The sequence below is a fragment of the Equus przewalskii genome, chromosome 3 (assembly GCF_037783145.1).
Source record: "Equus przewalskii isolate Varuska chromosome 3, EquPr2, whole genome shotgun sequence".
Classification (NCBI taxonomy): Eukaryota; Metazoa; Chordata; class Mammalia; order Perissodactyla; family Equidae; genus Equus; species Equus przewalskii.
The window spans coordinates 34,265,826-34,287,020 of record NC_091833.1 but is presented as its reverse complement, the minus strand read 5'-3'; the positions used below and the strand labels follow the sequence as shown (position 1 = coordinate 34,287,020).

Here is a 21,195-nt window from a genome sequence, read left to right as displayed (position 1 = left end):
CTGGGCCAGGCTTTCTGCCTTGTGTGATGGGAACCAGAGAGGCCGACCCTCCATGACCTTGGGAAGCCTCGAGGGACCAAGTTGTCCGTTCACCCTTCAGCACTGTCTGCACTTTGGGTAATTGTTGGCTAAGCTGTGTGCTGAGTGAGGGAAACGGAGAGCAGGGTGAGGTGTCTGTTCTCAAGAGGCCCTGGCCTCGTGCCAGGCTGACTCAGAAGAAACCAGCGCAGGTCAGATCCTGGTAAATGCTGGGAGAGCACGACGGGCAATGTGACAGCCCTGGGAGGTCAGCGCCGTTCCTGGACCGGGCGGGGGGCAGGAGTGGGCTCAGAGCAGGTCATGAGGTACACTCTCGGGGGCCCATGGGAGAGGCTGGGTGGGCCCAAGAGAGAGGGCCACTCCAGCGAGAGCAGGAGGGTGGTGGGCATGCAGCGCTGCCAGGGTGGGCAGGACTTGTGACCAAGAGGACGTAGGAGGTATGGGAAGGAGGTGATAGATGACCGACAGCCCCGCCTCAGCTCCGGGCCGATGCCCATCATTCTGCCCTCCGGCCCCAGGTGAACCTGGCCCTCCCGGTGTTCTTCATCCTGGCCTGCCTGTTCCTGATCGCCGTCTCCTTCTGGAAGACCCCTGTGGAGTGTGGCATTGGCTTCACCATTATCCTCACCGGCCTGCCTATCTACTTCTTCGGGGTCTGTTGGAAAAACAAGCCCAAGTGGCTCCTCCAGGGCATCTGTGAGTACCTCCTGGGCCGCAGCCCAGCAGCCTGGCAGCCAGGCCTCGCTCCGTCCCTGCCCTGGGCTCCCCAGCGCCTGTCCCCAGAGCAGCCTGTCTGCTGCTCTCATCTAATCCCCCAGCTGGGGGTGGGGCAGTTACAGCATTGACCGAGGGTCCGGGCTCTTGGCGTGTCTGGCAGTGATGTCTGGCCCACAAATTTTAAGGATAGATGCTCAGCTTGGCCCCAGCTAATCTCAGAACAAGGGGTTCCAGAAGACCAGGCTGCTTTGGCCAAGTAACGAAATCTCACTGTCTGTTGCCAGCTTAAACACAGCCGGCCAACCTAGAAAGGCAGAGGGGGAGGAACAGGGTGTCAGCACCTCCATCCCAGGGTCCATTTACAAGCCACGTTAGGGCCCTGTACTGAGACCGCTGTTAATGTGACAGGCTCCTGGAAAAGTCAGTGGTGTCTACAGGCCTTCACCCTGATCACAGCTCCCGAGTGGCTCTTAAAATCCCCAGGATGGCGATTGGCACCTGGCCGGTCACTCGGTCATTTCAGTAGAACTTTGCTTCCTGCCCAGACCATAGGTGCCCAGTTCATCGCCTTTCAGAACACACCAAGGCCTAAGGCGGGAGCACCCCAGCCTGCAGTCAGCCCCGAGAGGCAGTGCTTGCAGAGGACCATGGGTGACAGGTGTTCACCTGGGCCCCTTGCACAGACCCACCTGCCCTGTCCCCCTGCAGGACGGCAGGCGTGCAGCCACCATCCAGCGATGGGCATGCTTGCTGCCATCCTGGGTGTCTGCCAGGCAGGGGCCCAGGTGTGGACCCACAGGAAGGGCCTGTCAAACTGTCCTCCAGCAGCGGGACCTGTTACCCCATTGTCACTCCCGATGATCCTGGGGTTCTGTGACAGGGTGGGGGCAGAGCCAGCCCCTGCCTGTTGCCGAGTTCCTCGACCACACCCCCTGGGTGACTTAGAGACACAGCAGACACACAGCACTTCTCTCTTCTAACCAGGAGTGCAGGCTGGCGCCCACCGCAGGGAGGCCCGTGGCCTCAGTGTACCAACGCACGAGTCAGGAGGCTTCGTGTCAAATTCTGGGTTTCTGGCTTCTCTTACCCCTTTGGAAGGCATGGCGATGAGGAGCGGGGGGAGCCGAAGCCACATCACTCACTGGTGCCCGGCCCCCAGGCACTTGACCGCGTGAGCCCCCCTAACTCTGCTCTCCTCTCCTCTTGCAGTTTCCACGACGGTCCTCTGCCAGAAGCTCCTATATGTGGTCCCCCAGGAGATATAAGCGAGAGGAGCCGAGACCCTGCCAGACAGAAAATGCACAAAGATCGTTTTAGGACAACTTACCCACTTAGAAAGCGACCCCGCTCCCATCATCCAGGCAGCTCAGCTGAGCACCCCGCCCTGTCCCCCCACCAGGCCAGGCGGTCGGGGCCACTGTGAAAACTGGTACGAATTTAGTCCCAGAAGACGGACATCCATCGATACCTCCACGAGTGTGCGAGGCGCGAGTGTGCGAGGCGCAAGTCTGCGAGGCGTGATCGCTGCACGGAGAAGCGGCGGGGCTCCCACCGACCACAGACTGTTTGCCAGTTGGGCCCCCTCCCTTCCCACCTTGGTTTATTTGTATTATTTTTTAACTTAAGTTTTGGGTCAAGTAATGCCACAAGATGATTATTTTTTAAAGAAACGGGGCAAGGAAGCAGGGGGAGAGTCTTTCTTCCCCGGACACCGCCCACAGCCCCATGTGCCTCAGAGGGACCAGGTCCTGTCACCAATGTGACCCGGGGCCAGGTGCCTGCACGGTGTCAGGGAGGAGAAGGATCCAGAGAGCGGAACACGTCAGCCCCCAGCAGAGTTACTGAGACTCGACCTCGAGGTGTGGACGGCGGACTTGCACTGACCGACAGACTGACAGGCGGCGGCCACGTGCACTTGGCACCCTCGTGCTTTTGTTGTTGTAGACGTAGCAACGTCAGTGAAAACCTGCCCCGGGGCTTGCATCTCTCTGCCTTAAAGACCCAAGGCAGACCCCTCCCTGGCCCCAGAGGAGAGAAGGAGAATCTCGAGGAAATGGCCACCTTCAAACAAAGGACTGGGGCTGCTGCTGCTGCTGAGCCGGCTCTGCAGAGAGAGCCGGTTCCTGGGCCTGGTGTCTGCTGCAGGGGGTTGGGGGGGTGGGGCTCCGAGCAGAGGTCAGGGCAGCTGGGTGCTCCCGGAGCTCCAGCCAGCACACGCTGCCCGGGATGTGCAGAGCAGGGCGGGTTTCTGGGCTAGACACCAGTCTCGAAGGATGCTGTTGGGCTCTGACTTTGTACATCCCACCCTGGATGTCAGCCTGTGCAAAGGCGCAAAGGCAGGAGGATGGCACACCTCCTATGGGTGGGCAGCATGCCAGGGCTGGCCCATTTGTGTCCAGTTAGGGAGCCGAGTTCTAGTTTTTTCAAAGCCTTCTACTTGAAATCTTCTAGAAACAAACACTACAAGAAAGGCAGGTGCCTCGCCACTGATGGGCTTCTCACCTCGGGCCCACAGGCAGCCCTCTCCCAGGGGCTGAAGAATTGGCCTTGCCGGCTGGACGGCAGCCCCCACAGGCCGCCTGGGGCTGGCTCCTGGCTCCTGGCCGAGGCACCATCACCTCCTCCCTACCACCTCCTCCGCCTGTCCCAGGCTCCGTTCCAGCTGTCAGGAAGCTCAATCCGACTTCACTGCTCACACTCCGTACCTGCTCCGGAGGCCGCACTGGCTCTCCCGGGGTCTGCCTCCAGGGAGAAGGCTGCCCAGCTACATACATCCACCCCTCCCTAGAGAGGCTGTGCTAGCAGGCTTTTGTTTCTCTGGTTCCCATGGCATGTTCCCCAGGGGAGGCAGCTGCAGCCTGGCCAGCGCGTCCCGCCACCAGCTGGCTTTCCTGGGCCGTCATTACGTCCCGGCAGCCAGCTTAGGGAGCAGTGTCGTCTAAGGTCAGATCGTCTCCCTCCAGGCCCCAGTGTTAGGCACTGGTGGCCCTGCCGTGGCCTCTGCAGGGTGGACTGGGGTCCTGGGTTCCCTTTTCGCGCTGAGGCGGGGGCTGGGGTGGGCCCTGAGCAGTCAAAGACAGCTCTGAGGTGCAGCTCTCCACTTCTCCCTGATGCCAGGGCCTCCACTGTGAAGGTGGGTCCGGGGCCCAGTCTGCAATTCCCGGGCTGTGTCCCCCTCCCAGCCCAGGGACCCCTCGGAAGGCGGGGGCCGCCGGGGCTGCGTCTGCGGTGCTGAGTCAGGCGGCCTGCCCCAGTGCCCTGCGGCCCCGCCGTGTCGGGTGCTGGGGAGGCAGAGGTCTGGCCTTTCTGACCACTACTGACAGGTGTCCCGAGCGTTCAGTTTGCGGGATTTAGTTTTTTTGTTAAACCAAACCCTTCAGGGCACAACAAGCTAGCGTTTGTCCAGTCCTTCTGCTGTTTTGTTTTGTCCTAACGTCTCACTAATTTAAAGGATGCTGTTGGCACCATGTTTATTTATTTGCGGGGTCTGTGCCACATCAGTGCTGCGTGTGGTGAGGGCAGCAGCCGCGGGCGCCTCCGCCGTGTATAACGTGTGTGGCTTCAACGTCTCTCCCTAGTGTCCTGTTAATGGCTAACCTGTTACGATCAGCTGGTTGGGGTGGGGAGTTCTGTTTTTTTCTGTGGGGTTTTTTGTTTATTTTTAAAGAAAAACAATCAAATTCTAAGTATTTGGTGGTCTTCTGTGTTCTTTTCTTCAGCACCGACTTTGGGGAGTAGGAATGTCCTTGGGGCTGCATCCCCCAGAGGGGTCACTCATCCCACCTCTTGCATTCACTGACAGCCTCCTCGAGGTGTGGGAGGCCAGACGAGGTGGGAGGAGGTAGGAGGTGGCCGCAGCCCCTGCCTCTGGGGGTGGATATGCGCTCCATGGGTGATGAGGCTGGAGGGAGGCAAGGGGGCTGAGCTGGAATTCAGACCCACCTCTTGGGCGGGGCATTGAAGTCAAGACCAAGGAGGAGAGTGGAGAGAAGCTTCCAGGCCCCGAGGTGGGAACAACTTGGCCTCATGGGGCTAGCAATAACACAGGCCTTCGGGTGACTGGTGACTGCCAAGACCAGCACCGGTCAGCGAGGAGGCGCGTGCCAGCTTGGGGTTGGAGGGGAGGGGCAGGCCCGGCTCTTCATTTCCAGAATCCAGAATCCTAAGAATCTCATCACAGCCTGGGGGAGGCGGGGCTGAGAGGAGCAGGGCTGAGAGCCAGGGACAGCACTCACTCAATTCAGGCAAACTCCATCCTCCATCCCTCGAATTGGGGTTTGAATGGGGCCTTGGGTACGGGTGTGATGTGGGTATGCCAGGATGGGAAGAGCGTGTGGGGTGGCCACAGCCTGAACCATGGTAAGGCTAGGACCATCCATGGCAGCTCCAGGCGAGACCAGGCCAGGGACACAGGCTGGGCCCATGCACCTTGAGTGCTCACCAAAGGGGCTTGCACTCTATCCTGCAGGCAGCAGGGCCCCCAGACAGGCTGACAGGGAGGGCTGCCTTGAGCCACCACAGTGGGCAGGTGCCCTGCTGAGTGCCAGGTCCCTGGTGCAGCTACCACTTGTGAGAACACCAGGGTCACATGAGTGCACCCCTGCACACTGGACCCCACAGCCAGGCAGGCTGGGCCCCCCCAAATAAGCACAAGTCAGAGGAATTCTTCCCTCCCCGCAGGCTGGGTGGGGGCAGTGGGGATGTGGAGCCCCCCGAGTGGGCAGGGGGCTGCCTGTGCAGGCTGACTCGGTGCTTGCCTCCCTGGCTGTGCTCATGCGCCCGGGTGGAGGCCGTCTTGCCCTGGCCCCTGGTGGTCAGAGGCCCACACGGTTCCCGCTTTTACCCCGGGAGCCCAGCTGAACAGCAATTCCAGGGGCAGCTCTGTGGGAGGCACAGATCACGAGGCTCAAGAGGCGCATTAAGATCCTACTTCTGTCTGTGTGGATGCAGGCAGGAAACGCGATGGAGAGAGCACCCATGTGAAGAGAATGGGAACCTCCTCAAGTCTGTCCTGTGGCCCTCGCTGGACCCGGCAGCTGGCCCTGACCCCAGCCCAGGGATAGGCTCTCCTTTCTCTGTCACTGATGGAGAAGTCTTGACACTGCAAAGGACAGTTCTCAAATTAGCTCAAGCAAACTGTCCCACACGTGCGATCAGAGAGGAGCTGTCCAGGCCAGCTCTTCCTTTGAGAGAAAGGAGGGAGAGAGGTTGAGACAGAGACGGGGGAGAGGAAGGAGAGGGAGAGATGTCCACGGGGGACCAGGGACACATTCACACAACCTACAGTTACTCGGCCCCTTGCATGGGGACAAATGCCTTTGTGTTTGGAGGGGGAGTGTGAGGAGGAGGAGGGAGGCAGGAAAATGGGATGCTGGCTGCTACAGGAGACTTCTCCCTGTGTTCCCCAAATTCGTAGAAAATCCCACCAGGCTCTCCAGATCCACCATGTCCATGTGAGGAACTGGTGAGGGGGTTGGTGGGGTCTGACCATCATCAGTGAGGCAGGAACTCTGACACCACAGCCCCCCTTGCCTGTGCAACCAGCCAGACCACCATGAAAGCGTGGGATTTGGGCAGGCTATGGGGATGAGGGTCAGGCAAGTGGAACTGGGGTTCTGAGCTGAGTGGGAGAGGTTGGGGGTGACATCTGAGCCAAGTGGGAGAGCTCAGAAGCCTCGGGATGTCTCGAGAACCCCAGGGAGGAAGCGACGCTTACCCCTTGAGCTCTCTCTGGTCATGCTCTCGCCTCTGGACAGGAGCCCTTTCATGCATCCTGAACACTGGACACTTCTCTGGCCTCTAAAGAGTTTGTAAGTCCCCAGTGTCCTCCGAACACCCTCCAGAGATGGTGAAGGTGGGAGGGGCCCTAAGCCTAGATTGTCGGGATCAGTCCCAGTGACACAGGCAGATCGTTGCCCCAAAGATGCTCTCCTGCGGTTGCATAGACTGTCAGCTGTCAAAGGTTAGCAGTGTCCCTTGGGACCCAAGCACCATCCACCCTTCTGCCAGAAACTTCTCCTCAAGTCCTCCTGTGAACACGGCCACACCAAACAGGCCGTGTGCTGCCCTTTTCACTTCCTAAGGGCTGGTTCCGGCAAGACCCAGTTCTTTCCCTCCAGCTGAAAAATTCTGCAAGTAGGAACTCAGTCGTGTGATTAAATCAAACACAAAACAGTCGAGGCAAACAAACTGTTCATAAAACCAGTTTCTACCAGTTTCACTGAGAACAAATGCTCTCTGGGTCAAAGAAGGCCATGGAAGTTTCCAGAAGTTCCCCCTCGTGTGATGGCCTCTGTGCAGGCTGGCTGGAGAATGTCTCTTACCCCTCAGAGGAGGCCTCCAGGGCCCAAAATCGAGGCATGGGTCTGGCCCTGCCCACTTGGCGGTCACAACCCCTCCAAGCTCTGACAGGTGGTGGCCGCCTGTGCTCACCGGAGCCCCAGGCAATCCCACTGCCCTGATCCAGGAGAGGCTGCCTTAATTCCTCCGACAGCTCCAGACTCGAGGTTGGGAAAGAGGTGTGTGGGCAAGTCCAGGGCAAGGAGCAGGTCAGGGCTGGACTGGGTCTCCCCACCCAGCGTGCAGACTGGGCTGCTGATCCCCATGTGAGTTCTGCCGCACCCACTGTGTCACACACCCTAGAGCTGATTTCTCCAGTTAGTGAACATCTGCCCCGTGTTTCCACAGTGCCATGCTTTGTCCTTCTGGGCAGCCAGGGCCATGGGATGGGTCCCTGGACGTGACTGCCGCCCTGGTCCTGCTCCTCCAGCTGTGGCGCCGTTTCTCCAGGCTTCGGACACCCTTGGGGACAGCCCTGCATGGCTCTTAAAGAGTCACCGGGGTGGAGTCTTCAGACCCCGTCTGTTCCATTAAAGCCACTCCTATTTTATTTCTGGGCTCGGCTTGGTCCCTGGAGTCAGGCTGTGAATTCCACAGGGAGGAACGTGTCCAGTATACACCAGATCTGGACTGAGTAAGGAGAGAGTTCATGGGAATGAATTATTGCAGAGGGGCTGGACCATCACTGCTGGGAGAACACGGCTCTGACGTGAGATGTGCAAGCATTTCGGGGCTCAGGCAAAGGGTGTCCCTTCGGTAGGGAGAACACAGTCACACCCACATGGCACTGGCCCTGGGGTCTTCCTTCAGACCCCCTCAGAACTGAGGGAAAGATTGGAGGCTGGGGCAGGGTGAGGGCAGCCTGTGGGGCAGTGGATAGACAAGGGTTTTCCTGAGGCCGACCTGGTCCACGGGGGCTGTCTGCTGGTTCGGGCTGAGGGGCCAAGACCAGGGGTCTGGGGAAGGAGAGAAGCCAACCTAGAGTTTGGTTAACGAGCATCTTGTTCCAGTGGGTCAGTGGGGACGAGCAGTTCAGCCCATCACGGCTGAGGCACAAGGGGAGTTTGAGGATCACAGGTAAATGGGGGCATTGTGAGTGTCCTCTGGTCATACGGGGGTGGTGGTCTGCATGGGCTGTGTGCAGAACACAGCAGGAGGGGAGTTCTCAGCCTTCGCTCTTTTCCCAGGTGGCGGGCTTGGTGGAGTGCAGCTCTGTCTGCCTGAAGACGGGTTCATCTGTTCTGCTGCACCTGGGCACACCTGTAGCCTCTCCCGCTCTCCCCCACTGCTGACACCCCTCCTAGGGCCATAGATGAGGAGATCCTGGCCTTGCTTCCTTCTGTTTGTTATGAGATCCTGCTGGCCACACACCCTGCGGTTACGGCAAGCTGAAATGGACACCATGCCTCTCTGCCCAGAGCTTCCTGTCCAGTCGGGGAGACAGACGTTCACCCAATAACCCCATGCACGTGTGGCTTCCCACTGTAATGAGCGTTCAGGGTTGAAATTAGACACCAGAATGGATGCAGCAGTAAAAATAGCCTGAAGTGTGAGAACCTTCTAAAATTGACCGTGGTGATGGTTGCACAACCCTGTGAATATACTAGGAACTGTTGCCTTGTACACTTGACGTGGATGAATTGCACAGTGAATTATGTCTCAATAAAGCTGTCCCCCCCAAAATAAAGAAAAAAGGTAGAAGACACATCTTAAGAACAGTGTGTACAGCGAGGTACAGAAAGGTAGACAAAGTATGCCACCATTTCCATTAAAAGGCAGGGCAGGGGGCCGGCCCAGTGGCACAGCAGGTAAGTTCGCACACTTCACTTCTGCTGCCTGGGGTTCACAGGTTCAGATCCCGAGCGCAGACCTATGCATTGCTTATCAAGCCATGCTGTGGCAGGTGTCCCACATATAAAACAGGGGAAGATGGGCACGGATGTTAGCTCAGGGCCAGTCTTCCTCAAAAAAATAATAAAATAAAATAAGTAAGTAAAAAATAATGGGGAAGAAAGAGTCTGCAAAAGCATTGCCCTGTCCGAATGTGGAAGGTCTCTGGGAAAGCCTCGCAGAAACCGGTAACCTCGGGTCCCTCCAGGTGGCGACCTTGATTACCTGCGGATGGGACAGGAAAAGCTTTTCCACCTTGTACCCTTTTGTTCCTGTTGAATTTTGAATCACGTGGACGTTTCACCCATTTACAAAAACAGTACTTTTTGGATTCACTTTTAGAAGTCCGCACGCTCTCTGGGACGCTGGCCCTGCTCTGAGTTTTGATCCAAGCCAGTGGACATTCGCTGTGCCGTGCGCATAAGATTCACGCACTCTCCCACAGGAGTTTTTTAGGTGTGCCCCCACTCTTTGCTGCCTGGCGTTCACCTGGATGTTGCCGAGTGTTCCAGATTTGCCCTGCAGAGCCCAGGACCCCGCCCATCTGAAGACAGGGATGCTGGCGTCCCTTCCTCTCTGGCCCTGGGACCCCCGCTCATAGGGAGCCACACGTGAGGCTCAGGGGTCCCCGACGTAGCAGACACAGGAGGGACGAGGAACTCTTGTCTCGGCAGACTCCCACGCTGGTGGGGAAGGTAGGGCAGCATCCGTGCGTTCACAGGACCTAGGGTCACTCAGCCTACCCGCTTCCTGCCTTCTGAGGGCTGGAGCCTCGAGTGCAAGCAGGGAGAGCACTTTAGGCACCAGATGCCTCTGAGACATCAGCAAGCCCGGACTCACGGCTTCCCTGAAGCCCGGACTCACGGATTCACTGAAGCCCAGATTCATTGATTCACTGAAGCCTGGATTCACTGATTCACTGAAGCCCAGATTCATTGATTCACTGAAGCCCAGATTCATGGATTCACTGAAGCCCAGACTCACTGATTCACTGAAGCCTGGACTCACTGATTCACTGAAGCCTGGACTCACTGATTCACTGAAGCCCAGATTCACTGATTCACTGAAGCCCGGACTCACTGATTCACTGAAGCCCGGACTCACTGATTCACTGAAGCCCAGATTCATTGATTCACTGAAGCCCAGATTCACTGATTCACTGAAGCCCAGATTCACTGATTCACTGAAGCCCAGATTCATGGATTCACTGAAGCCTGGACTCACGGATTCACTGAAGCCCAGATTCACTGATTCACTGAAGCCCAGATTCACTGATTCACTGAAGCCCAGATTCACTGACTCTGGGCCTCTGCTTCATCTTGACAAGGCGTCCTTGGGAGGAAGGGTCACAGGACCTCATGGGACCTAAGTACCACCCCAAGAGAAGGTTCTGAAGCCTGCGCTGGGTTTGCCTTTGGGGCTCCACACCCAGCAGCTCTGCCTCACTGCCTCGGGCAGTGGCATGGGCAGACTCCTCCACCCTCTCGCTGAGTGACTCTTGGCCATGACCGGGCTTGTGCTGGGATTTGACACCTGCCAGTGTGACAAAGGGAAGTGAAGGAGTCAGCCATGTCTCCAGGCTACAACGAGCTAGACACACAAACTGGGCAAGTCAGACAGCTGCACCGAGGTCATCAGGGCCCAGGCCTTCATTCTACAGGTGAAGAAACTGAGGCCCGGAGAGAAAGAGACTTGCAGTTCGGGTCAGCAGTGTGTGAACGGCAAACGTGGCACAGCTGTGCCGAGGCCGAGCCCCTGCTGGGGTTCTCCCTCCTTCATCAGGAAGAACGATCGCATCGTTTTCATCAGTGGTGCATTTTTGAATAGGTAGCAGAAACATGGTACAACTTTCTTTCTTTTTTTTTCCTTAAAACAATTTTTATATGTGTAAATAAAAATTATGGAGAACTTAGGATCCATAAAGTGACTCCGCTAATGCAAATTATGGGGGAAATTTGGATGAATTCAATGCAAAGAACTGATTAAAGCGCTAATTTGAAGTACACTAACGTCTCCCACAAATCACATTCCTCAATACATGCATCTTCAAAGAAAAGCTTCTGAGCCAGAACAATCTCACAGAATCATTAAGACAACATAAAATGAAGGAGTAAATGTTCCATATTCCAAATAATTTACTGAGGTTTCTTCAAGCCTCAGACTTTCAGTTTAAACTAATTTATGACTTAAAAAAAAAGAAATCACAGAAAAATGTTAGCTTTTCACTGGTCTACATATTAATTTAGTATGAAAATTTATTTTTTATTTTATTTTTTTAATGATGCAAGGCACTTTCTTATTTGGGCTTCATTTAGGGAAAAAAATAGTGCTACACTGGTTTATTATATTCTGTTTAGAACCATTTTGGACAAAGAAAAATATGGGCTAAGCAACTCTAAAAAGAACTAACAACATTTGGCTTTTAAGAATGCAAAAAAAAAGTCACATGAAAATCTAAAACTCCTTGTTTTTGAGCATCTGCTGTGACAAAACGAAACATCTTCCGTTGTTCATTGAACATTTTTTTCTCGATAGAATAAATTAGGAAGGTAATAGGAAAGGAAGCAATACGTGGATCATGTTAAAGTAAGGATAGTTGGCTAATGTGATTTAAAGCTTATTAATAAGGGATCAACAAGTTTAAGAAAAAGGTAATTATGCTATTGAATTATATTACAAAAGAAATGTGGTAGATTCCTGCATTTGTTAATGTTTCTGTAAGAGGCTCCTTCATAAAACTGAACTGTAAAGTTATTTTTAAAATGTAATATATAGAACAATGAATTTTTAGCAAACTTTAGGAAATTCTTGTTATAAATTACCCAGATTTTATAAACAAATCCCCCCTAACTTGCATTTTGCTTAAAGTAATAACTTTATATTATACAAATAAATTTCAAGTATGAAAAGTGCGTTATCGCAATAATACCTCTTTGCAAGTCCGAAATTCTTGGTTTATAATAAAAATGTAAGATGTAAAAACAAAAAGGAAAAGGAAAAAAGGGTAAAACCATCATTTGCCATCTATTGCAGAAATCCAACATCTTAAAATGTTGCTCCACAAGTTGCAGAGAAACATGTCTGGAAGCAACATATAATTGGAAAGAAACTGCTTGTGTTTTTACTGTTTTTCCATCATCATTGTCTCTAGTATTTTCTCCTTCCCAAATAGAGATTCACATCCTCTGTAATATTGCTCTTGAGTCAGCTGTTCTGTGCAGCCGCTGCTGGCATGTTTCCAAAATCTCTTCTTCATGTGTTCTCTTCAAACTGCCCGTGGTACCAGAACTAACAGATAATGACCTTTCTATCTGGAGTGGTGACATCATCTGTATTGTTAATTTTGCTAGGCAGATGGCTTCATATTCCTGAAGTTGATGGACAAATCCAGCATTAGGATTAATACAAAATCTTCTTTCTTGAACATAAGCAAATGCATCTCTCCTGGAGATCCCTGCATTTCCAGGGACAAGAACCTTTCCTCCAGTTTGTAAGCTCCCATCAATAAATTCTTTAGTCATGGGGGAAAAAACGTATTATATTTTCAACTGGATTATCTGCAATATCCAACACTAAATATCTAAATACTTGTTGAAAGTTTGGTTTCATGAAGTTTGCTTCAATATTTTGTCTTGTGCATATTATATGGGTTATTCCATGTTTCTGTAGGATAGGTAGCTCGGCGTCCTCTCGGCACAGGGGGAGCGCGGGGCACTCCAGCTTCACGTCCTCCATGGCCCCGTGGGCTGGGGGCGGCGGGAGGAAGGAGGACCCGTGGGCCGGAGGGCTGCCGGTGGGCAGCAGGCTTACAGCCAACACGGGCGGACCAACGGGTCCCGGCAGCTCCGGTGGCAGCCACAGCCGGGAAGACGCGGGCAGGGCGGCTGGCACCCGGCTGCCATGCTGCTGCCGTCTCCCTCCCGGGTCTCCAGGCCCCTCAGGCCACCCGGCTGCGGAACAGGCCGGTACAACTTTCAACAGGCTCACAGAACACGGGGCCCTGCTCAGCCCTGCTCCCCAGCTCCCTTCCCAGGGTCCTGGGGTCCGTGTGGCCTGTGCAGAAGGATGCAGAGCGCAGAGGGGCAATAACAAAATGATTGTTATGAACTTAAGCATGGGGCCAGACAAATTCCGTTCTAGGGTATAGACAGAAAGAACTAGAAATGCCGTCCCCTAGGAAGGCGGGAAGGAGCTGGAGGAGCCACTGCTGCCACTCTCCGTAAAGGGAAAGATGAGGCTGCACAAACCACCACTGGGGTATTTTGGTCCAGGGAAACATCCAGAACAGATTCATGGAAGGACAACGTGTGCAGGGATGATCACTGGCGCCAGTGGCTCTCTGCCTCTTTCTGGGGCAGGGGTAGCATGTGCTAGATTGGCAGATCCAGAGACGTGCAGCCGGCAGGCGACACACGGGCCACAGGAAGGCGTCTGGGAAGGTTTCACAGGTCCTTGTTCCCAGAAGACAGACAGACGGCTGCGGCATCATATGTTCAGGCTGGTGTGGCAGCCACAGGACTGTCCTCCCCCAGAGGAGCTGAAGAAGGAATTGTCCCTCTGGGGTGTTGCCTGGGGAGAGGACATGGTGTCTGTCCTGAGCAGCGTTTGTCCACTGTTTCCATCCTTGACTTAGGCAAACCTGAGTGAGGTGCCAGAAGCAAATATTTGAAGGACATAATGCAATGCCTATTGATTTGAGATGATGATTCAACTCCTTAAGTGTTCCCAGGGCCTTAAATGCACGTCCGCCCCCTGCCAACTTTTTCAACTTTTGTTGAACCACCCTCCCTCTGCTCCCCAGCCCACGATGGCCTTCTTTTAGTTGTGAGAATGTTCCATGCTTGGGATACACCCCAGGGCCTTTGCACATGCTACTTCCTCATTGAGCTGCTCTTTCCCTGCCTCCTTGCCTGCTAACTCCCATTCGCCTCCCTTCCTGCAGCCTGCATCGAGACTGCTCTCCCCCACGCAGAGCCCTCTCTCTGGGCACCAGGGAGTACGGTGGTACTTCTCCAGCACTTGAGGTTTATTGGGAAGTTGTGAATGGCCTATTGGCTTTCCTTGTCCTTGCTCATCCGTAAGAATATTTTGGATGCTGGAGATCCCTGGAGACATTTACGTGGAAGCCATAGAACAGGGGACGAGTAGTCCTCCCTGGATCAGACAGGGCTCTTTTATGTGGAACCCTGCCCACCACTCTGCAGCTAGGAGAATCCGAGCAAGTTGCTCCCTCCTTTAAGCCTCGGTCTTCCTACCTGCGGAGAAGTGGATGTGGTCAGAGGACCCACCCATCCCCTAGCTGGGTGAAGGTTGAGGGATGTGGCCTCCTCCCCTCCCCACAAGACACACCCATCGTCACTCTGGGATCTGCCTTCCCTTCCAGGGTCCCCGGGCCCACTGCCCACTCCGGGGGCACAGATTGGCACTGCCCTCTTCCAAGGGCCTGCGTCTTGAGCACAGGCACGTGGCTCAGTGAGACCCGGGGACGTTTGCTGGTGGCCTCTGGGGGAAGCCCCCAGAAGGGATGGTTTCCTTCCTCTGGAGGTGGCTGCCCCCAGCTGGCACCGACGCTGTCGGCCCAGATGCCCCATCAGGACTGGGCCTCGGCTTCCCTGGGTGGCTGCTTCCCCTCGAGCCACCCCACTATGCTGTCACATCACATCTCAGTGTCAGAGTGCCTCCCGGGAGCCCACCCAAGAGAGGCCACGCTGGCTATCACTCGAGACCTCAGGAGCACGGAAGGCTGTTTCTCTCCTCTGTCTTCACTGGAGTCTGTACCGCGGTGCACATCGGAAGTTGGGGGGGAGACCCAGGGGATGTGGGGCTGGTAAAACAGGGGTGTCGCATTCCAGCCCCAGGGTGCGGCAGGTCTCGGCTCTGGAGAGTCACGGCGCTCGGGCACCTCAGCCATTTCTGTCCGCTCTCCTTCCATTCTTTGGCTCCTTCCGAGGGAAAACCTGTCTCTCATCACCCGTGAGTTGTTCGGGACCATCGCTGGAAACCTTGCAGATGGCAGCCTGCTCCTCCCAGCGACCTGACACGTTGATCCTGAGGGCGCCTGCAGCACGGAGGGGATCAGCAATTCTTCTAAGAGGATCCGAACTCTCTGACCCCAACCATCTGGACCAGTTTAATCCTGCCCTGCACATAGATTTCAGAACTCCGCAGGCGGCAAAAATTGCATTGGGATTAAATCCCCCTGGATCCCCGGTGTTTCTCAGTGCCCTCTCCTCTCCCATCCCTTTTCCTGCAAATGATGCTCGTTGCTTTTGGCGATGAGAACGTGAGGCATCCAGTATGGACACGGAGTTCTGAATTTTCCTACCCTGCTGGGGAGGGGCCGGGGATGAGTTCAGCCCTCTGGAAATGGTTAGGCAGCACTTGCTAGAGCCTGGGGCTCAGCAAGTCCCCCCCGGGTGTGCATCCACCTGAGGGGCGTGTGCACACACACCAGGGGCGTGTGCAAGAATGTTCCCAGGAGCTCCGGTCACAGTACCCCAAACCGGGAACTGCCCAGGTGTGCACAAATCGTAGAAAGGAGGACTCGTGGTGCGGTCACACGCCAGGACAATGAGCAGTGATGAGGATGATGAACTAGCTGTGCGTGGCCCGCCGGAGGAGTCCCACTGAGCCAGTGTTGGGTGAGAGAAGCCTGCAGCAAGGCCGCCGCTGTATGCTCACGTTCCCAGGGAGCTCGGAACCTGGGGAGCATCAGTGGGGCTCCACCGCAGGCGGGAGTGGTGCCTCGTATGAGTGTTCTGGGGCTGCCGCAACCAACAACCCCAAACTGGGGGGCTTACACATCAGAAAGTTCTCCCCCCACAGTTCCGGAGGCCAGAATCTGAAATCCAGGTGTGGCAGGGCCGCGCTCCCTCTGGAGGCTCCAGGGGAGGGTCCTCCCTGCCTCTTCCAGCTCCTGGGGGCTCCAGGCATCCCTGGGGGCTCCAGGCATCCCTGGGCTGGTGGCCGCCCCCCTCCATCTCTGCCTCCATCTTCACACAGCCTCCTCTCCTCTGTGTACCTGGGTCCCAATCTCCCTCTCCCTGTAAGGACGCCAGTCATTGGATCTAGGGCCTAACTTACTCCAGCATGACTTCATTTTGTCTTGGTTACATCCGCAAAGACCCTATTTCCACGCAAGGTCCCATTCTGAGGTTTCAAGTGGATGTGGATTTGGCGGGGGGATGCTGTTCCACCCTCGCCTGCCTGAAGGAAGATGTTATGGGCCAAGTCCCGAGAGGCCTTCTGCGTCCCCCTGGTTGTGTTCTGGTCCTGGTTCTGTAGCAGGGGCCCCTGTGAAAATTCTTCAAGCTGTGGACACTTTGGACCTGATCACCTTAGTATACTGAATAGGGTCGCAGGAAATCAAACTCAAAGGAAATACAAATCCGCTCAATCCACAAATACTTCCTCAGAGTCCTGGGGCTGCTGTACCAAATGACCACAAACCTGGCGGCTTGAACACAAACTTAGCATCTGCGGTCTGGAGGCCAGACGCCCAACACGGGTCTCCCCGGGCTAAAATCAAGATGCCTGTGGAGCTGGTTCCTTCTGGAGGCTCTGGATAGGACCCATTGCTTTGCCTTTTCCAGCTTCTAGAGGAGCCTACATCCCTTGGCTTGTGGCTCCTCCCTCCATCTTCAAAGCCAGCAACATGGATCTTCTTTCCTGTCTCACCTCCTGCCTCCCTCTCGTGGGATCCTGTGATGACATTGGACCCAGCTGGGTCATCCAGGATCATCTCTCATCTCGGGATCCTGAACTTAATCCCATCTGCCAGGCCCCTTGTGCTCTGTAGCCTATCGGATTCACAGGCTCTGGGGATTAGGGTGATTAAGTGGGGGCCTCTGGGGGCTGTGATCCTGCCGACCTCTTATTCACCCTGAGGCTGGAGAGAGAGAAAGCAGTCTGGACGGGTGAGCTGCACCTGAGCCAAACCCATCCCCCGACTCTGTCCTCACCCCTGATCCTTGAGTGAGTGTTGGGGTGAGGATGAAGGATGCCGAGTTAGATGGAAAGGGCGGTGCCCCCAGGGGCTTTAAGAGCTGGACGCAGCGTGGCGCTTGGTGACGATTGCAAAACAGATTCAAACGTTCCATGCAGCTGGGAGTTCTGGTTAGATGCCTGCATGGCTCTGCAGCCTCGGAGAGTAGGATCCTTCGAAAGGAGAGGTAGAGTGGGGTGCCCTTCAAGGTCTCAAGTTCTAGAAAACTCTGGCCCAGTGACTTCCACACCAAGATGGCTCAAGCTGGGCCTTCATCAGGGACTCAGTGTTTCCCACCCTAACAAACATCTGGTAGCTGCTCTCAGGTTGCAGAGGGAGACGCCAAGGTGGCTGTGGCATGGGGACCCCTGGCAAGGAGACACTCTTTTCAGCACCTTGGGCCCAACAGGTTGAGCTTTTCTCCAGGAAGCGAATTCCTCTTGGACTCATCTGGTGTTTTCCTTATGTTTTCCCAGCTCGTTCATCACCTGGTTTCTGCTGGTTCTTGCTCTAAAGGTCCCAGTGAAATAGTGGCTGATGCATTGCTTTCTCGTCCCTCGAAGCCTTCCCATGGGTGATTAGTCAGCATGGCCCTGCTGCCCGGCGGGCACACACAGGGCCGGAGAGCAGCCTCTGCAGGAACTTGTAGGACATCTGCCTGCTCCCGGGCGGGGATGAGGGACGCCCTGGTGATGTTGGCACATGAGGCTCAGGCGTTGATGAAATCTCTGAGTTTGGATTCAAGCAATGTTTAAATGATCCCTGTGTGAAGATAATGTGATATTTCACTGACAGTGAGAACATTCAGCATTATTGCACTCATAAATAAATCTCTTTATTGGAGCGGGGCCTGGGACACGTCTTGACCCAGTTTGTCTGGGCCTTCCCCTCAGCACGGTGGTGGGGAAAGCTGGCCTGGTGGAAAATGCCAGCAAATCACTCCGTTATAAACAGACTCTTTTCTTGAGAAGGGAGCCCCAGAGGAGTGGCATTGTTCCTCCTGTGCAACAGGCCCTCCAGGGAGAAGCTCGGGGCAGACAAACCGTTGCCCACTAAACAGTGTGCTCCTACCAGGAGTTACGTCCAGGGTTTTCTTAGGCGATCAGGCCGATCACTAAGACCACCTGAAGTGCTTTTTCTGCTCTCAGTGAACAGAGCACATAGGTTCCAAGGTCTCTGCGGAAGTGTCCTGGGGCCACCATAACAGAGGACCACAAATGGGGACTTACACAACAGAAGTTTATCCTCTCTGGTTCTGGAGGCAGAAGCCTGACATCCAGGTGGCAGGAAGCCACACGCCCTCTGGAGGCCCTTAGGAGAAGGTCCTCCCTGCCACTCTCAGCCAGGGCTCTGGCGGCCCTTGGCTTGCGGCCACATCCCCCCAACATCTGCCCCTTCCTCACCTGGCCTCTCCCCTGTGTCTCTGTGTCTCCCTCTGTGGTCCTGGTTCTTATCAGGACATTGCTGCTTCTTGTCGCATTTAACAAATGCCCAAATAGACCAGGTTCCCGGTGGTCTGCCCCTCCCCGAAACCCCCCACTCTCCGTCCTTCTTCCCCATCCTGTGAGCTCCCAGCAGGTGCCAGCAGAGCAGGTTGGCCCGGGCTTTGCTCTGCCCCAAATCTGCCTGCGCCTGCCACCTCCTGGTTATTCGTCATACATCACATGTTCAGCGAGGCCTTTCCAGACCTCGGTCTAATCCCGCCAAATCGTCCTCACTGCCTTTATCACCAAGCGAGATTACCTTGTCTAGGAGGTTTCCTTGTTTCGTCTCTGGAATAACCACCGGAACGCAGGGCTCTGTCAAAGGAGGGAGCCGCTCCTCTGTTTCTGCATTTGCTCCCCGCGCTGGGAGGGCGTCCATGCAGGTGGCTGCGGGGCGGATGGACCCAGCTTTCTCCAGCAACACAAGAGTTCTAGCGTGATTCAAAGTTACACCACTGGGTTCTGAGCCTGGGGTTAGCCCCTGATGACACAGGGGCCCGTCCAGTCACACCCGTCACTCTGTCCTGATTTGAATCAAGCCCAGATGCCCGGCACCTGTAAGAACCACTTCCCCTTCTGGGGAGCTTCCTCTCCGAGGACTCATACCATGAGGACATGGCGATCCTTTGCTGTCACCAGGCCAGGCAGAGCTGAGGGCTCCACTCGGAGAAGAAGGCCTGTCTCCAGGGACCCTCCAGGCTGCCGGACCGTGGTGGGAGTCACCTTCGGCAGCACAGCTGCTTCGAGAACCTGGCGGTGGAGGAGACAGTTGGCCCATCCTGACTCCACCCAGGGGTGGGCTATGGCTGCCCCCTTCCCTCAGGGCCATCAGGCCCAGCCTGGCTCATGACTCTGCCCGTCCAGGTACCCCTCGGCCGTCTCTTCACCTGGGGGCTGACCTGGGGCTTCCGGGAGGGGTCACCACTGCTCTGCCCACAGCTTTGGGAGTGGCTGTGTTCCTCTGTAGCTGTTGTGGTCTGAGTTGTGTCCCCCTAAAAGATATGCCCACGTCCTAACCCCCAGTACCTGTGGATGTGGCCTTGTTTGGAAATGGAGTCATTTCAGATGTCATCAGCTTAAGATGAGCTCCTATCAGACTAGGATGGGTCCTGAATCCAATGACAGGAGTGCTCATAAGAAAGAGGAATTTAGACACAGGCACAGACAGAGGAGAAGGTGTGTGAGGACGGGAGGCAGAGACGGAGGGACGCGGCCACAGCCAAGGGACACCTGGGATCACCAGAAGCTGGCAGAGGCAGGAAGGATCCTCCCCTGGAGCCTGTGGAGGAAGCCTGGCCCTGGTGACACCTTGCTTTCGGACTTCTGGCCTCCAGAACTGGCAGAGAGAGAAGTTCTGCTATTTTAGCCTCGCAGCCTGTGGTCCTTTGTTACCGCGGCCCCAGGACTCTCCCACCACGGCGCTCACTAGCTTCTGGAGATCTGGCTCCCCGCTTGCCCTGGCGACCCTGCGGGTTGGAGGGCACCTCCCCCCAGCTCCCTGGTCCCCCGAAACCCCATCCATGCTTTAACTGCTCCATGTGGGGAAGTGCACCCTGGGTCTCTGTGAGGTGCTGTCCTTGGCCCTTCTGAGGGTTGAGTCCTCTTGACAACTGTGTGGCCTTGGGTGAGCTCCAGCTGCATCAGTGGTGCAAAAAGGATGTTTCTCACAGAGACACTGTTCGGTGAAGCCACGTGGGTGGCGGGCTGGGGCAGCACCTGTTGCTCCCGTGGGGATGTGAGAAAGCTGTGGTGAGCACGGAGCAGGCCTCAGGATCAGCAGAACTGGGGGCAGTCAGAACAACAGAAATCTATCCCCATCCAGTCCTGGAGGCCAGGAGTCTGAAAGCCAGGCGTCACAGGGCCACGTTCCCTCCGGAGGCTCCAGGGGGGCTCCTTCCTGCCTCTGCCAGCTTTTGATGGCCCCAGGCATCCCTTAGCTGTGGCCACATGACTCCAGTCTCTGCCTTGTCCTCACATGGCCTTCTTCTCTGCGTCTTGTGTCTGTGTCTCAAGTGAAAGGACAACAGTCATCGGATTTAGGGCCACCCTAATCCAGAATGACCTCACCTAAACTAGTTACAACTGTAAAGAACCTTTTTCCAAATGAGGTCACATCTGAGTTGCTGGCGGGGGTAAATTTGGGGGGGTCACTGTTCCACACACAACAGGGGGCTACAACTCTCATTTGTAGCCGGCTCCTGGCGTGTCTGGTGCAGGTGGTCCCGACAGCTCGCTGGGGACCAGACGGTCAGCCTTGAGCCCTTCACAGCCCTGCTGGAAGCTATGGCATGGGGCAGCCCCTGACCTCCTCAGGCCTGGCCTCGTCCTCATTTCTGTGTGGGTGACTTTCTCCAATGCAGATAATACTCTCATCCCCAGGAGGATTAAGTGAGCTCCTACATTCTGATGAGCCAGCAGACGGCTCGTCGCTTCCCTGACATCCAGTGGGTTTTGCAGGCGTCCGGGAGTCTCTGTAGAGAGTGGATGGTTGCAGACACATCTCTGTCTCGGCTGGAGCCTCGTTGACCTCTGCCCAGGATTTCCTTGCTATGGCCCCAGAGCCTGGGTGATGAGCCACTGGTGAGAGGAGGAAAGAGTGGGAAGGTACAAAGATTCCTGGTCCCAGGACCCTCACTCCTCTCCCCAGGACCTGGGGGATGGGGTGGGGGCAAGTGGGGACACAGGAGGGGTCTTCTCTACCAAAGGCAAGGCGCTGGGCCTCCGGGTTGTTCTCTCCTGGTT

General features: G+C 55.6%; 1 protein-coding gene and 1 pseudogene across 2 annotated transcripts in view; one reads left to right on the top strand and one right to left on the bottom strand.

Annotated features, from left to right (window-relative positions):
- The window catches only part of SLC7A5 (solute carrier family 7 member 5), a 32,708-nt gene extending 28,263 nt beyond the window's left edge, over positions 1–4,445 (top strand). For both annotated transcript variants that reach the window (XM_070612471.1, XM_008508845.2), the window contains 2 exons: positions 558–735; positions 1,966–4,445. In XM_070612471.1, the coding sequence (XP_070468572.1) occupies positions 558–735; positions 1,966–2,021 (234 nt within the window). In that variant the 3' untranslated portion in view covers positions 2,022–4,445. The remainder of the gene's footprint in view (positions 1–557; positions 736–1,965) is intronic.
- Positions 4,446–10,833: 6,388 nt separating this feature from the next.
- On the bottom strand, positions 10,834–18,875 carry LOC139082253 (serine/threonine/tyrosine-interacting protein pseudogene; annotated as a pseudogene).
- Positions 18,876–21,195: the final 2,320 nt, after the last annotated feature.